We start from the raw sequence: 15,405 nt of genomic DNA on the forward strand, positions 1-15,405 counted from the left end.
CTGATCTATCCCATTTGAAAGGTGTAAATAAACATAACAACCCTATGTTTGACAAGTGTAAAGATTTTGGGATAAGAATTCCTTATTTGGTAAAAATTGTTGGGAAAATTGGAAAGTAGTTTGGAAGTGTCAACTGAACTGGAACTGGACTCTGAGCTGTGGGTGGCTGGAGATGAAGAGAGCAGGCCAGAGACATGCGAGTCAGGACACAAACAGAAGTTTAATTTCAAAGTGAGGAAATGCTCGTGAGCAGAAGCCTGCTTGAATAGGAGGGCTTAACATGCTGGGGCAAAGGCAGTGCTTTATATATATATATAAGTGGGCTAGACCATGACATAATCATTCTTAGCCATCCCCCCCCTCGCATGCTCATGTGAGTCCAATGGGTTCCTGGTTCCTGTAGGAACAGTCTCCAAATTGATTGTCTCACAGACACAAACAGAACTAGAGTTAGCATGGCGGGAACAGGAGTGCAGCAGCTGGTTCGGTTCACTTAGCTGTTACAAGGAGCAGGGATTGTGAGAATGTAAAAAGGTGTGATAGGAAATAGGTGGTCAGTGAACAACTGGTGCTAATCAATGCAATACACTTTGCCAGAGGGTGAGATCATCCAGAGTGAAAAGAATTGTTGTTATGCCAAGCTCAGGGTCCAGCCTGCTTGTTAGGCCTTAGCTCTGGGAAATGGGGTGTCTCCAAACATCTTGACAGCAGAAAATGGACATAGATCCATATCTTATGCCATTTACCAAGATTAGGTCAAAATGGGTACATGACCTAGATATAAAGAGAGATTTTCCAAGAAAATTAGAAGAACACAGAATATAGTACTTATCAGACTTATGGATAGGCAAGCAATTTATGAATAAACAAGAGATAGAGAGCAAAGTTGGGTATAAAATGGATAATTTCAATTACATTAAATTGAAAGTTTTTGTACAAATAAAACAAATGTAACAAAGATTAGAAGGAAAGCAGAAAATTGAGGAAAATGTATAGACAGTTTCTCAGATAAAGGTCTCATCTCAAATATATAAAGCATTTTGTCAAAGCTACAAGAATACAATTCATTCCCCAATGGATAAATGGTCGAAGGATATGATTAGGCATTTTTCTGATGAAGAAATCAAAACAATTTATAGTCATATGAAAAAAATGCTCTAAATCATTATTAATTAGAGAAATTCAATTTAAAACATCCTTGAGATAGCATTTTACACCTACCAGATTGGCTGAAATGATATAACGGGAAAATTACAAATGTTGGAGGGGATGTGAAAAAATTGGGACACTAATTCATTGTTGGAGGAATTGTGATTTGAAGCAACCATTTTGGAGAGCAATCTGGAATTATGTCCAAAGCATTATTAAACTAACAAACTATTGACCAAGCAATGTATCACTCCTTGGTCTCTTTTCTTTTCTTTTGTTTTGGTGAGGCAATGGGGGTTAAGTGACTTGCCCAGGGTCACACAGCTAGTAAGTGTCAAGTGTCTGAGGCTGGATTTGAACTCAGGTCCTCCTGACTCTACGGTTGGTACTCTATCCACTGTACCACCTAGCTGTCCCCTACTTGGTCTCTTTTCAAAGATAATTAGGGAAAAAGAAAAAGAACCTATATGTTCTAAAATGTTTATAGCAGCTCTTTTTGTGGTGGCAAAGAACTGGGAATTGCAGGAATGTCCATCAATTGGGGAATGGCTGAACAAGTTGTGGCATATGATTGTGATGGAATTCTACTAGGCTCTAAGAAATGATGAGCTCAATGATTTTAGAAATACATGGAAAGACTTGTACAAAATAATGAAAAGCAAAATGAGCAGGACCAAGAGAACATTATATACAGTAAAAGCAATATTGGTTTGAGAATGACTTTGAACAAATTAGTCATTTTGACTTATAAATATCCACATTAACTACAAAAGATGTATGAAGAAAGATACTATCTGCATCCATTGAAAGGATTAATAAATACAAGTATATATGGAAAATTTTACATCTATGTATATACATATACATGCACACATATACACACACATATATGTGTGTATATATATACAAAATACATAAACACACATAAATATTTTCATACACCTATTCTGTCTAATTGTAGTCATCTTTAGGATGGGGTGGGGAGAAGAAAAAAAAGAAATTTATATGATAATTTTGTTGTACATTTGAAAAGATGCCCAAGTAGATTTGCAGTTCCATGTGCAATCATCTTTGTTATTGTACCATGTTACAGAAATGCTTGTTTTATTCCACAAATTAAAAATAAAAAAAAGAAAGGTGCTTGATATAGTTTCCACATCTGTAGAATGAAGGAATGGGATTAGACGGTTTCCAATATTATTTCTGGCTATAAAATTCTGTGATTCTTTGACTCTAGATGTTTGTTCTGATATCTAGGTTCAGGAAAAAGGAAGATGGTATTGATTCCTCAGAGATCATAACAAGACCTATGGATATGGGTGTCATTGATGAGCAGCATAATGGGGCTGACTGCTGGATAACAGAGGGAAAAAAAGACCATGGCTTGTACCACCCCCTGCCTTGTTTCCCTAGAAGAAGCCATATAAATAATAAAAGGGAAACTGACTGTGTTAAAGCAGATATAGGTGCTCACCAGCAGCAAGATGTTCTTGGTGGCTCGTGTTTCAGGGGAGCCCCTGTGGGTGAGGCTGCTGCTATGAATGTGCTGCACTCGCTGGTGGTGTCTGCACAGGACCAGCATCATGTAGCCACTGGCAGTGGCCATCAGACCCACCAGCACCCCTTCATAAACAGATTTGAGGATGACAATTTTGATCGTATTCATGTCATAAATGTCTAAAGAGCTGTACCCAATGTTCCATCTCCCCTTGCTGCTGTTCTTGGGACCAGCTATGTACACAACCACAGTAATGTCTACTAGAAGATTGAAGATCCAGCAGAAAACACAGCAGAGAATGACGTACTTTGAAGCTCTGGCTTTGAGCTCTGCCCACCTGGGGCTGTTGGGACTAATGGTGATTGCCTGGAAAACAGCCAGAAGGCAGGAGCTGCACATGGAAAGGTCTCGGAACACACTCTGGAAGTAAGATATGATTTTACCATCATAGTCATCCAGAAAAGATTTCAAACCCCAAACTTGCATTGTCCTAGGGATTCCCCCAAAAAGAATCATCATGATATTGACAAAGGCCAAATGGATGATGATAGGGCTTATGGGTCTTGTCCTGGGACCAGAGGAGAAATTAAAGATGTATAAGTAAAGGAGAAAAATATTCCCTAGGACTCCAAATATAATCAGATTCAGGTAGATGATTCCCATGATTTCATCATGAGATCATTCCTTAGATATCTTGGGCAAAGAGACTGTTGTCAGAGCCAATGTGACCTGGGGAGAAACACAGGGGATTCTGAGTATTTCTAATCACATGATTTCCCAGTGAAATTCTGTACTCTCTTTAGCTGTTCCATAAAAATAATCATATCTTTGCCAATGGGAGTCATAATTCTGTTAGATATTCATCAGACATTGACCCAACAACCTATCATCCATTAAACATTCATTAAACATTTACTATATATTATAAGAATAGCAATTCACATGTGCATTGATTTTATTCTTTAAAAATGCTTTTCTCACAGCAATTATGTGAGCAATCCAAGTATTTCCATCTCAATTTTTATAGATGTAGAAATTGAAGCTCCTAAAATGATAAGTGATTCTGGCAGTTTCACATACTTGTTCATCATGGGTGTCCAGTTCTCAAAATGATTCCTCATTCCTCCAAATGTGTTGGTCTTGCCATTAAATTTCTTGTATTAGCACAATTCAGAGAACAGTGAAGAGAAATGGAAGAAACAAGAAATAAGAAACTAACAATCTGTTTTGGGCAACAATTTAACATTCATGAAACATCTATAACATTAAGTGCTAAATAATGTGGTGTAGAACCTAAGTGCTTAGGAGCTCAAGGGATAGAGTGAGTATTGAAGACTGGGGTGGGTAGATGAGGCTTCTTGAAAGAGGAAATATGAGCATATGAAGGAGATAGAAAGGTGGAAAGGGAAATTTTAGGCATGGAGAAGATAATTGAAAGTTTGGAAGGAGGCAGAAGCAAATAGCCTAGCATCAGAATAGTCTGACCAGAAGAGGAAGTACTACATAGAGCAATCCATCAGTCAAAAACCCTTTAAGTATTGACTCTCTGCGAAGCATTATTTTAGGTTCTATGTATGCAAGAGTATATGAGGTGGCTTAGCCCACTTTAAACACTGACTAAAATGTAAATATTTAGCAAAATAAATAAAATACAATTAAAATAGAAAACATATTTTAAAACTAAGTCAACATGTGACCCATTAGGATCTTTTTGTATGGATTAGTGGTTCCTATTTCTTTTTGGATTTCAAACCACTAAAGTGGAATAATGTATAATAAGTCTAGTGAGCTACTTTTAAGCCAGATTGTGAAGGGCCTTAAGTGCCAAACAGAGGAATATGTAGTTAATAATAGAGGCAATAGGGAGCCACCACAGTTTATTGAATTACCTTTTGTGTCTTTTTGTATCTCCAGTGCTTAGCACAATACCTCGCACGTAGTAGGTGCTTACCACTTGTTTATTGAAAGAATGGATTGAATGAAAAGTGAGTAAAATGATTTGACCTTTTATTTAGGGAGTTCAATTTGGCAGCTGCATGGAGAATAGGTGGGAGAAGGGAGAAACGAAGTAGGTAGCCCAATTAGGAGTCAATTAGGTGAAAAGTGATGACAGCTAGCACTCTAGGGTTGGGGCAGTGTGAATGGAGAGAAGGAGACAGTTATGAGACTTGTTATGGACCTAGAATGGCAAGGCTTGGTATCTGATTGAGGGAAAACAAAGAGTAGAAGATGACTCTGAGATGGTAAACCTAAGAGGCTGGAGGGATAGTGAAATCCCTTTACAGAAACAGGGATGTTCAGACAAGTGCAAAATAAAGTTGGATGAGTAGAAAGGGGAAATATATCAAGAGTCTTGAAAGTCAATCAAGGTCCTATTGCTTCTGGATGCCAGGTATTGGTGGATAAGCAAATGTCCAAAATACTTAGAAAGAAGCAGCTAATCTGCTCTTCCATACATAGCTTCTTTGTTCTTCCTCATGAGAGCATTCAGCTCTGCTGTGTGAGATCTAGAACCTAAGCTCTGGCCCAGAATGTGAGAACAGTCTTTCCTCTATAATAAGCTTCTTAAACTTTTTGTGCCATGGACTCTTTGGGCCATCTGGTGAAGCCTGTGGGCTGCTTCTCAGAATTTTGTTTTCAAATCTATAAAATAAAATGTGTATGATTACAAAGGAAACCAAGTATACTGTGACACAGCTATCAAAATATAAACAAAAAATCCCAATGGCAACAAGTTTGCAGGCCCTATATGGAGAAGCTTGCTTTGTAGACTAATTCTAGAAAGTTATCAGGAGAGATGTTGCCTCTGTCTTCATGGTTATTGACAAAACTTCTGCTTTGCTACCCAAATATCTTGCCTTGCCTGTTTCAATGGGGTCACAATGTCCACTGCCTAAAACTATCTTCACCCATTTCCTTTCCAGGAGGTGAGTATATGATTTATCCACACATATATCAAGCAATCAGCATGTTGTTTTGATCTGAGCTCTGGACTTGGCATTGGAAAGATCTGGCTTCAAATCTCACCTTAGATACCGATTAGCTATGTGACTTTGAACAAGTCACTCGAACTCTTTACCTCACTTTCCTCATTTGTCAAATGAGGTGTTTTGACTTGATGGCCTCTAGGATTCTTTTTAGCTCTCAATATATGATTTTATTATCTTACATCCTCAGTGAATTGGCTCATATCAGCAAGGTCATGGGGACCTTTTATGTTTGGGAACACCCTGCAGGGTCCAAAGTTGTTACAACTCACAGATATTGGCTGCTGACATTCCTATTCTATTTCTTTGGCGTGACTAGAAGCCAACTTGACCACACTTCTTGAAAATCTTTTTGGAATTATACAAAAATATTGATTAAATATCTAGAATCTTTGGCTAAATGCAAATCAGAATGATACTGGGTTTATAAGCGGCCTCTGCACTTTCAGCCTGGGTGAAATAGAAAGATCCAGTCTTAAAAAAAGAAAAACCAAGGCAGAAAGGAGGAAGGAAAAAAGAAAGAAAAAGGGAAAGAAAAGGGAAAGAAAGAAGAGATGAAAAAGATTAATACAGAGAAACATGGGAAGATTCGATTGAACTTATGCAAGGTGAAGAACTAGAATACAAAGACTATTGCAAATGAAATCACCAAAATGAAGCCATACTCGAAGTAATTCCAATAACCATTCTCAGTCCCAGAGAACAACGGCAACAACAACAACAAAAATAAAAACAAACAAAAAAGTCAATGCCCTATTATTGGTAGGGAGGAAGGGGGCAACCAAGATGTTATCATTATCATTGTAGTACTTGTTTTTGCTTGACCATTTTCATTTGTTTATGAGAGAAAACTCCATTCTAGGGGATTAGGGACATCCTTTTCCAGAAAAGACTTATTAATAAAATTTATTTTATTTTATAAGGAAATGGTTATAAAAAGGAGTGATGCTACAGGAATGGAGGAGTATAAATATTGTCCTGATTGTCAAAAGAAGAAAATAAAATGAAGTCTGAACAGTATATTATATTAAGCTTGATTGATATTTCCTGAAAAATTCTAGGATGGATTATCCAAGCGATGATGAGTGAACATTTGGAAATAGAAAGAACAATAAAGAAAGGTGATCATGGCTTTATTGCAGCCCGGCAATGCCAGATTAATCCCCTTGCTTTTTTATTTGGAAAAGATTGAAATATTGGACGTTCAGGGAAATGCTTTGGATATATTTTTCTGGATGTTAGCAAAGTATTTGACAAATTATCTTATTTTAATTAAGACTGGTTTTGGCTAGATAAGAGTATAACTGTATCAATTTGTACTTTATGAAATGACTGCAAAGAACTCTCCCTACATTTTTTTATTTTTGCAAAGGCAAGATGTTTTGCTTTTATTCATCTGTTCCTGGCACTAACTTCTTAAAGTCTAACCTTTGTATACCAATGATTCCCAAAGTTAAGAAAATGTAATATCACGAATCCAGCAACAATTCTAATGAAACCCTATTGAATAATAAAGTATGCTAGAGTTCGAACATGGTCATATTGAGCAGGAAAAATCTAATGTCAGAAAGAAGTGGGTTTAAATCCATGCCTTTCTACTGTGTTGACTATTTAGTATCTTAGTCTTTGATGTGGATAATGGCATAGTTATCATATTTATAAAATTTACTGTTGACAAATAGCTTGGGGCAATAGCAAATACATCAAAGAATCCAATAAGACGAAACTGAAAAAGGATCAATGCAAAGCTTTACACTTGGCTTCAGGGATCATTTCAGAAGAAAAAAAAGATGCTAGAGAGCAATATGAGAAAGCGCTGATGTTGTATTGAATTCCGTACTGAATATGAGTCAGTATCATGGCTTGGAAGCCAGGAAAGAGAATGTGATCTTAGACTAAACTATAGGAAGAGTATTGCCCAGAGTGAGGTAGGTGATTTCCTGCTATCCTGTGCCTTTATCAGACCTTGTATGTCGTACATCCACAGCTAAAGTGAAAATTGCTAAGAGATAGGGAGCAAGGTCTTCTAAAATTTGATTTTCCATATTGCTTCATATATAGTCAGTGCCCAGTCTATGTTTGTGTCAACTCAGAGTAACTTTTTCACTAATTTTGAAGAGGCAGAACTGTCATTTCCCCCCATGCTTCCTCTTCAGAGGTTTATACACTGGCATCTGGCATTAATGATCCCCCTGGGACTACCCTTCCATGGTAGAATTTCTCAAACTTTCCTGCTTTCTGTTCATCATAAAAATAACTTTTGGGGGCTGTGCCCTAAAAACTGATCAGCTCTTAGAGAAATCAGGTATCTTTCTGCTTTTCAATCATGCTGGAAACATCAAATGGAGAAAGAAATCTTGTACTCTTTCTCATAGGGTTATTGTCAGGAAAGTGTAATGGAGAGGAAAAGACTTTGTAAAACTTCTGACACTAGAAAAATGGAAATAATAATAAAAGACTTCAGGTGTATTTCTGGGACCCCAATTAGCCTTGGGTTTGTACCTTTTATTCCTTGTTGGTTCTACATAGAGCTAGATTGATATCCATTTCTTTCCCACTCTCTTCCCACTAGGTTTCATTTCCAGGAGAGTAGGGATGGAAACCACACCTCCTCCATTGCACAGCCCAGGGCTTTGCATGAGGCACAAGCTTAATAAACAGAGCCATGACTCACCATGGTGAAGAACCAAGGAAAAATGTCCATGGCAAGTAGAAAAAAGGCACCCTTATATCATTGTTTAAAGGAAAATCCAGTTGAGGGAGAGCAAGGGGAAGAGTAGGGCTCAGTAAGAAATCACAGACCTCAGGATACAAGGTATCATGTGGAGAGAGACTCTGGGATACCAGTCTTCTGGTGCCAAAAGTGACCTAGGGATCAAGCAGGGCTCTAGATGGGAGTAAGAAGGAACTAAGTTCTTGCTGGAAGGAGGAATCAGGCCATCTGATGGCTTCCTATTTTAAACAATTATTCTTTCCAACTCGATATTAAGCTCAGTTTTTTCCAACAGCTGAGGAAGTCAAGCGCTGTGGAGCTACTTCTAAATGTTAGCCATTTGGAGCAAAGCCCTAGTCATCGGACTTTGGTTATTTTCTCTGTTGATGAACTACAGTTGTCATTTTTGAGCAGTTATGTGGACGCCATATTTACCGCTTGCCATCCTATGGGTGATGCTTCCCCTCCAGCACAGCTGACCACTTTTCCTGGTCTTAGCTTTAACTCTTTAAACCTTGAGGTTTTTGTAAATGAAAACAACACAAGTGTGCCCTAACTCACAGAATTTATACAAGATTAAATATCATGGCTTTTTATAACATTGTTTACTGTTCAGTGTGTGTGTGAGTGTGTGGGAGGATGAAACTAGGTGGTGCAGTGGATAGAGCGCCAAATCTAAGGTCAGACAGACTCATCTTCCTGAGTTCAAATCTGTCCTTAGACTTTTACTAGCTTTTTGACCCTGGGCAATTCACTTCACCCTGTTTGCCTCAATTTCCTCATCTGTAAAATGAGCTAGAGAAGGAATGGCAAACCACTCCTCTATCTCTGCCAAGGAAACCCCAAATGGGGTCACAAAGAGTCAGATGGGACTGAAAAGCAACTGCACAATGACAGCTGTGCAGTGGTCCAGAGTTTGAACAATCCCATGCTATGTCAGCCCTCGATTAAAGAAGAATTGGAACAAACCATAACAAAGCATTCAAACAGACTTACAGTGATTTTTCCACAAGGACTCTGAAACTCTCCCATTTCTTGGACAATCAAGTCTGGTCCAGGGCAGGGAGGGCAGAACAAACTGAGGAAAAACTCAGATGCTTTACGTACTTGGGTTTATACCTCCTTTTCCCCAAGCTTGTCAGCCTAACAGGGAGAATTAGGTGGGTGTCATGTATTACTTAGGATTGTTATGGGAATTAAATATTATTTGGCACTCAGTGCCATTCCTCCTACAAATTTTCGTTTAACTAAAGTTCTGTCTTTTGTTAATATTAACTTTACCTGAGCAAAATCTAACTCATGAAATCAGGGAAGACTGACATTCCTCAGATAGAAGCCAAAGAGGTGTCAAAGGGATTTAGTAATCTGTGAGCTCCCCTAGCTAACTGTTCATGGAAGGATTTCGCTGATGTTGTCTTCTTGGTTATCTTGGTGACATGCCAATCTCCCCCCTCAATCAGCCCATTTGTGAACCCTCTACATGTGGTTAATTGGTAACTTGGCTTAGCTAACCTACAGAGTTTCTTTGACAGGTTGATTCCTTAGGGGATGTATGAGCTTATGACTCTGTTTAACAATGTTTGTTCAAAACATTTGAAGGAAGTATGCCATTATGGATCTATCTTTAATTTATATGATCTAAGAGGAATGTACAAGATTGTACTATGTAAAAGAATTAGTTTTCTGTCGCTGTGATAAATAATTTTGCCTCTAAGAAACCTTCTAAAATTGCAATGATTGTTCAAGTTTTCTCTGAGGCCAGAACCTATGCTTGGGCATAATAATAAACCCTAAGTTTTTGTCTTTATAATTTCTGCATTGGTAAATATATTTTGGCAGTCAGCTACCACATAAAATCAGAGAGGAGTTATTTCTCCCTCAACAAGATCTATTTGTGTGTTGCTAAAGAAACCAGGGACAAAATTCCAGAGTTCTTTCTCTTGAGGAGGAGTTCTAGACATGGTGTACAGTGAGCTTACAGGGAACTTTGAGGTTTCCTAGTATAAGTTCCTTTTTTCATAATGGGTAAATTAAGGCCTAGGGACAAGAAATGGTTTTCCCAAAGTAACATAATCATAGATCAGTCAAACTCTGAATCAAGGTCTGATCCTAAATTAAGTGCTCATCACATTATACCCGGGTTCAACAATAGCCATTGCCCATTTGTATAGAAAAACTAAGGATACTTTGTGAAATGTTGGAAGCCACTAAATCCTATGGTGGGAATGGTCATTAAATGACTGAGAAAAGGGAGGGGCCTGAAGAGAGGCAAAGAGAAAATGGGAGAGAGTTACTACAGCCAGGGCCACCTGGCAAGTTTGGATTTTGATGCTGCATTTGCATATGGCAGGTTCTGGATTCTGAGAAAAAGAAAGCAGACAGCTCCTGCCATGTAAGAAACATTTGCTCAGTTTTATCTGGCCCGAGAGGAAATCTCAGCCTGTTGCCTACATTCTCTCTGAACACATAGAACCCTGCTATGGGGGTATGTGGGCCTCAGGGCATGGGATGGATAAGAAAGAACAAAAACAGAGCAGAATTCATACTCATCTTCAAATCTTACAAGACAGTCACAAAGGTAGAGAGGATCTCTTTTAGGAAGAGACCAGGCCCCTACCTCTTGGAATGTCAGGGATGAGGCAGAAACCATAGAAAGATGCCTTAATGGTAACAGTGATATCTCTGGGACACAAGGAAAAAATGGAGTTCTCCCTGTGAGGTCCACGGATATGATTTCTCTTCTTTCCTCACTAAAAGAAACTGGATTAGAACTCTGGGCTTAAACAGAATAATTTCAGCCTCCTTTGTCATTTCATGTAATGGTTGCAAAGAAAATCCAACTTGTTCCTAGGACGTGATTGAACTGGCTTCTCCTCTTCCTCATACACTTCCCCGCCCTCTGCTGTCTACCAGTTTAGATGGGCCCAGAGCCAGAAAGGAGGGATTTAGAGTGCTTATTCTGTCCTCAGCACAGGCACTATTTTTGTGCTGTGTCCCAGGGATATCACTAGCACTCAGTCATCTTTCCAAGTTCTCTGCCTCATCCACTATATACAGAGATGCAGGGGCTTGGTGTTCTCCCAGAAGAGACTATTTCTACCACTATCAGTCTGTGATGCTAAGACATAGAAACACTCACCCAGATGGTCTCTGGTGCCAAGGTAAGAGCAGAAATGTGTCACTCAGCATGTACATGTTGGTGTGAGGGATGAAATGGTCAGAGCCTGAGTTATAGAGGTATCTGCATCTGATCTCATTTCCCTCCAGAGCCGTGATTAGAACATCACATATAAGAAAAGTACCAGTGTCTGCATGGGGAATCTGGGATGTGTCTGAAGAAGTAGCACGCTTTGTTTTCTCTGGTGAAAATTCTTGACAACTTTATTATTGATTAATTGGGATATCTAAAGCAGCACCTGTGTGCAGCTGGGAAATACAATTTTTTTTGTGTTTGATGAGAAAGGGCTGAGGCCTAATTAGGATCACTAGGAGAGGGAAGTGAGGATGCCAGAGTACTAATGAGGGAAGGCCTCTATGTCTGTATTCTAGAGCTCCTGGTGAGCTCTGCTGTGGGCATCACCGAGTCAGCCCTCCTTACAGGGGGCAATTGGATTGCAAAGTGTCCCCTTGTAATACTTCCTGTAGTTTTCCTAGTTTGAATCTCTTCCCACATAAAATAGATGGGGCATAAAACCTTGAAATGCTCTTCCTCAGGCCACGTTGGGGCTAAAGAAGCCCCTCAGTGGGAATGGATGGTAAATCTGATCAAGGTGTCTTCCCTAGATAGGGTGAAAAGTGATGGTGGTAGAACTCATGAGGAGGTTATGTACTGTAGTGTGTTCCTCTGAAAAGGGTATGCCCGGGGACCATCAAAAATAGATAAGTGCATGGATTGACTAGGTCTTGTGTAACAGATGAGGTTAAACCAAAATGGAAATGGCTCTTTGAGAGGGAAGAGTTTCCCTACTTGCCACATGAAACAAATTGTCCCCTCCCTTAGCTTTTATGAAGCAAGGGGACAGAAGACCTCTGACTTTTTAGGCTATTACTCTTAGGTAATAGATCTTCCATTTAGAGTAAATGGACTGGTGAAAGTTTTTATTGAATTGACTGCTTTCCTGACTGAAGAGCTTAGCACAGCGCCTGACATAGAGCAGGTCCTTAATAAATGCAAGTCAGTCTGCCAAGGAGAATGTTAAAGTTCTTGAGGTCAAGGAATATTTTGTTTTTGACTTTATATCCTCAGTACTTTGTTACATTATTTACTTCTGGAATAAGTCGAATTTGCTGACGGGAACAGCATAAACCAACAGTTTTTAGTGATATGTTGACCCAGGCTCCATCAGCCCTTCCTGACTGTTCTTTGTCTTCAAAGTTCAATGCTGTTGGCATGTGTTTAGGTAGAAAATCATTCTGTGGAGGGTGGCTAGGTGGGACAGTGGATAGAGCACCAGCCCTGCAGTCAGGAGGACCTGAGTTCAAATCCGGACTCAGACCAATCACTTGACACTTACTAGCTGTGTGACCCTGGGCAAGTCACTTAACCCCAATTGCCTAAAAAGGAAAAAAAAGTGAGAAAATCATTCCGTGGGTTGGATTCAAGATGGTAGAATTTGGATCCTTTTATATGTATTACCCAGGAACTAAACAGTTCTCCTGCCCCTCTACTACATACTCAAAGGCTGGGCACAAGAGCCCAGACAGTGTGAGTTCCCCACAGATCCTGATTCTGGCCCAGTCCTAACATCTATCATCTAAGGAAAAATTCTATGGGGAAGGTACCAGCCAATTCCACTAACTACCAATACGTTACCACTCATAAGGCAGGCAAGTCAGCTTATCTGAAGTGGCAAGTACCCTGAGGGAATCAGCAGGTGTCAGAGAAGTAAAACCACCACTCTCTGGACCATCATCTCATTTCGAACCCTGATGTAGATAGTCCAGCGCTTTGAACCCAAGCTGGGAAGCAACTGTTTTGGAGATGCAATCTCACAACCACTCTTGCAGGGCAATAACCTTATCTTCTGAAGGTCCAGAAAGGAAAGTTCTTGTCTCCAAAATCCTTGGCACCATGAAACAGTTCCAAATAATAAACTGATAAGAATTCATCAATGGAAACTACATTAAAAAGAGGCATCACTATCTGTTTTGCCAATGTATCTAAAAGATCACGGGACCTTCCCATCTGATTTGAGGCTGAAACCTTCCCTATGTGTTTTCTCCCCCATTAGCATGGGCGTTCTCTGAGAGTAGGGACTATCTTCTTTTTCTATTTGTGTATCCAGGGCTTAGCACAGTGCTTTGTACCTAGTAAGAACTTAACAAATGCTTTCTTTATTCATTCAAGAGATGGCTAGCTCAAGTTTTAAGGTACTCTTGTGGGTCATTATCTCTAAAATCATGGCTCATGAACCTCTCCCATAATAGTTTTACCTTTAATAGTCAATAATAGGAGAAAATTAGCTCAAGGAAAATGCATTTATTGGAACAGCATAGGAACATGAATTTTACAATGGACTATCTCCTACCCACCTTCCATCACTGGAAACTTAGAGTGAACTTTCTCACAAACATAAATGCCATCAATAGTGAGAATGAGCAAGTAGAGAAGAAGTCCATGAAAGGAATACATAGAAAGAGGCAATTTATTTTCATGAGTCTGTAGGACCTTTGACATGGTCACATGTTGTTCTCCACTGTTCCTCACTGGGTGGGACATTTTTGCCATGTGTTCCACAGGGCTCACTGGACGTGCTTTCTGCAGTATGTATCTCTTCCCATTCGTCATGGTATCTGAAAGTTCTGGCTTTGGGCTAAGTTGAAGCCTTTGGCTAGGACATTGCTAAGTTCTTTCAGAAAGAACTGGATCCTTTATCCTAGGACCAGTAGGAAGACTCCTCAATTCTACTCCTTAGGAGTCTTGGCTCTGAGGTCCACCTTTTCCTGAGCAGCAGAATCCCAGGTTCAAGTACCAAGCTCTCTCCCTTAAATAATCTCTATCAGGATGACTTTCTTTTTATTTAATCATATCTCACCTATTTACTCACATAATAAGTGGATGAGGGGCAGATAGATGGATGGTACAGTGGCTAGAGCACTGGTCCTGGAGTCAAGAGGACCTGAGTTCAAATCCGGTCTCAGACATTTGACACTGACCTTGAGCAAGTCACTCAATCCCAAATGCCTCAAAAAACAGACAAATGAATGAATGGATGAAGAAGTGAATGGAGAAAGGTTCTGAAGGTATCAATGCAGGAACAAATCTACTGTCTTTGCCAACCCTGATCCATGTTTCCTGACACTTTCATATGTAAACTTAGTCACTCAGAGTCTGACACCCTTGCAAACCACAAATGGGTCACTCAAAGTCAAATCCTTGTAGAATGTAAATGAACCACTTTTGCCCCACATCCTTATGTGGGGATTCAGAATATATAATGCTTTGGAGCTAAAAGATAAAGGCTGAGGAAGATGATAATAATAGTTGGTATTTATATAGTGACTGAAGGTCTGGAAAGCACTTCACATGCCTTTTCTCGTTTGATTCTCTCCATCACCTTGTGAGATTAAATATAGTAGGGAACCCAACAGTGGAGGCCAGGATGAAGTCCTACAAACTCAACATGACTTTTTCCCTAATGAGCTAGTAGATCTTGGAGCTAACAACAGGAACATACAGACACTATAGGAATCCAACACGTTAGGAACTTGACTACTCTAGGTATCTTTGTCAATCTGACAATTAATAACTGACACCAGAATACTTTCAAGAAATTTGTCGTGGGCAGAAAAGGAATAATGTCTTACACTGTCCCCTTTATCCAAAACAATCCAATTCAGAATGAGTGGTTCCAAGTTGGTTCTGTGGACAAGACTGAGAGAGCAGCTTTTGGTAGCAATGAAGCTCTGTAGCTATGTCAGCACTGAACTTTAAAATACACTGAAATAGAAAGACCAGATATATTGAGTTACTCACAGTTATTTTTGTGGGTATCTGAGGGGGGATCCATGGAAGATTCAATGAGGAAAAGAGTTGAATGAAACAAAGGGAGGTGGAC

At 39.4% G+C, this 15,405-nt stretch overlaps 1 protein-coding gene across 1 annotated transcript; it reads right to left on the minus strand.

Annotated features, from left to right (window-relative positions):
* Positions 1 to 323: 323 nt before the first annotated feature.
* Positions 324 to 3,133, minus strand: LOC114041991 (vomeronasal type-1 receptor 3-like). The gene is made up of 2 exons (XM_027860681.1): positions 2,624 to 3,133; positions 324 to 497 (listed from the first exon to the last, which is right to left on the minus strand). Exons 1-2 carry the CDS (start codon positions 3,131 to 3,133, stop codon positions 324 to 326), a joined length of 684 nt encoding a protein of 227 aa, XP_027716482.1.
* Between the last annotated feature and the right edge of the window lie 12,272 nt (positions 3,134 to 15,405).

The sequence above is a fragment of the Vombatus ursinus genome, unplaced genomic scaffold (genome assembly GCF_900497805.2).
Source record: "Vombatus ursinus unplaced genomic scaffold, bare-nosed wombat genome assembly UNPS02014235.1, whole genome shotgun sequence".
NCBI classification, from domain to species: Eukaryota; Metazoa; Chordata; class Mammalia; order Diprotodontia; family Vombatidae; genus Vombatus; species Vombatus ursinus.

What these genes read in the sequence shown, in the direction of transcription:
- LOC114041991 (XM_027860681.1), bottom strand. Translation starts at nt 3,133, where the DNA reads ATGCAAGTTTGGGGTTTGAAATCTTTTCTGGATGACTATGATGGTAAA. An exon ending in CCAAGAACATCTTGCTGCTG is followed by an intron (nt 498 to 2,623) that starts GTGAGCACCTAT and finishes TCCTTGTAACAG; the next exon opens with CTAAGTGAACCGAACCAGCT.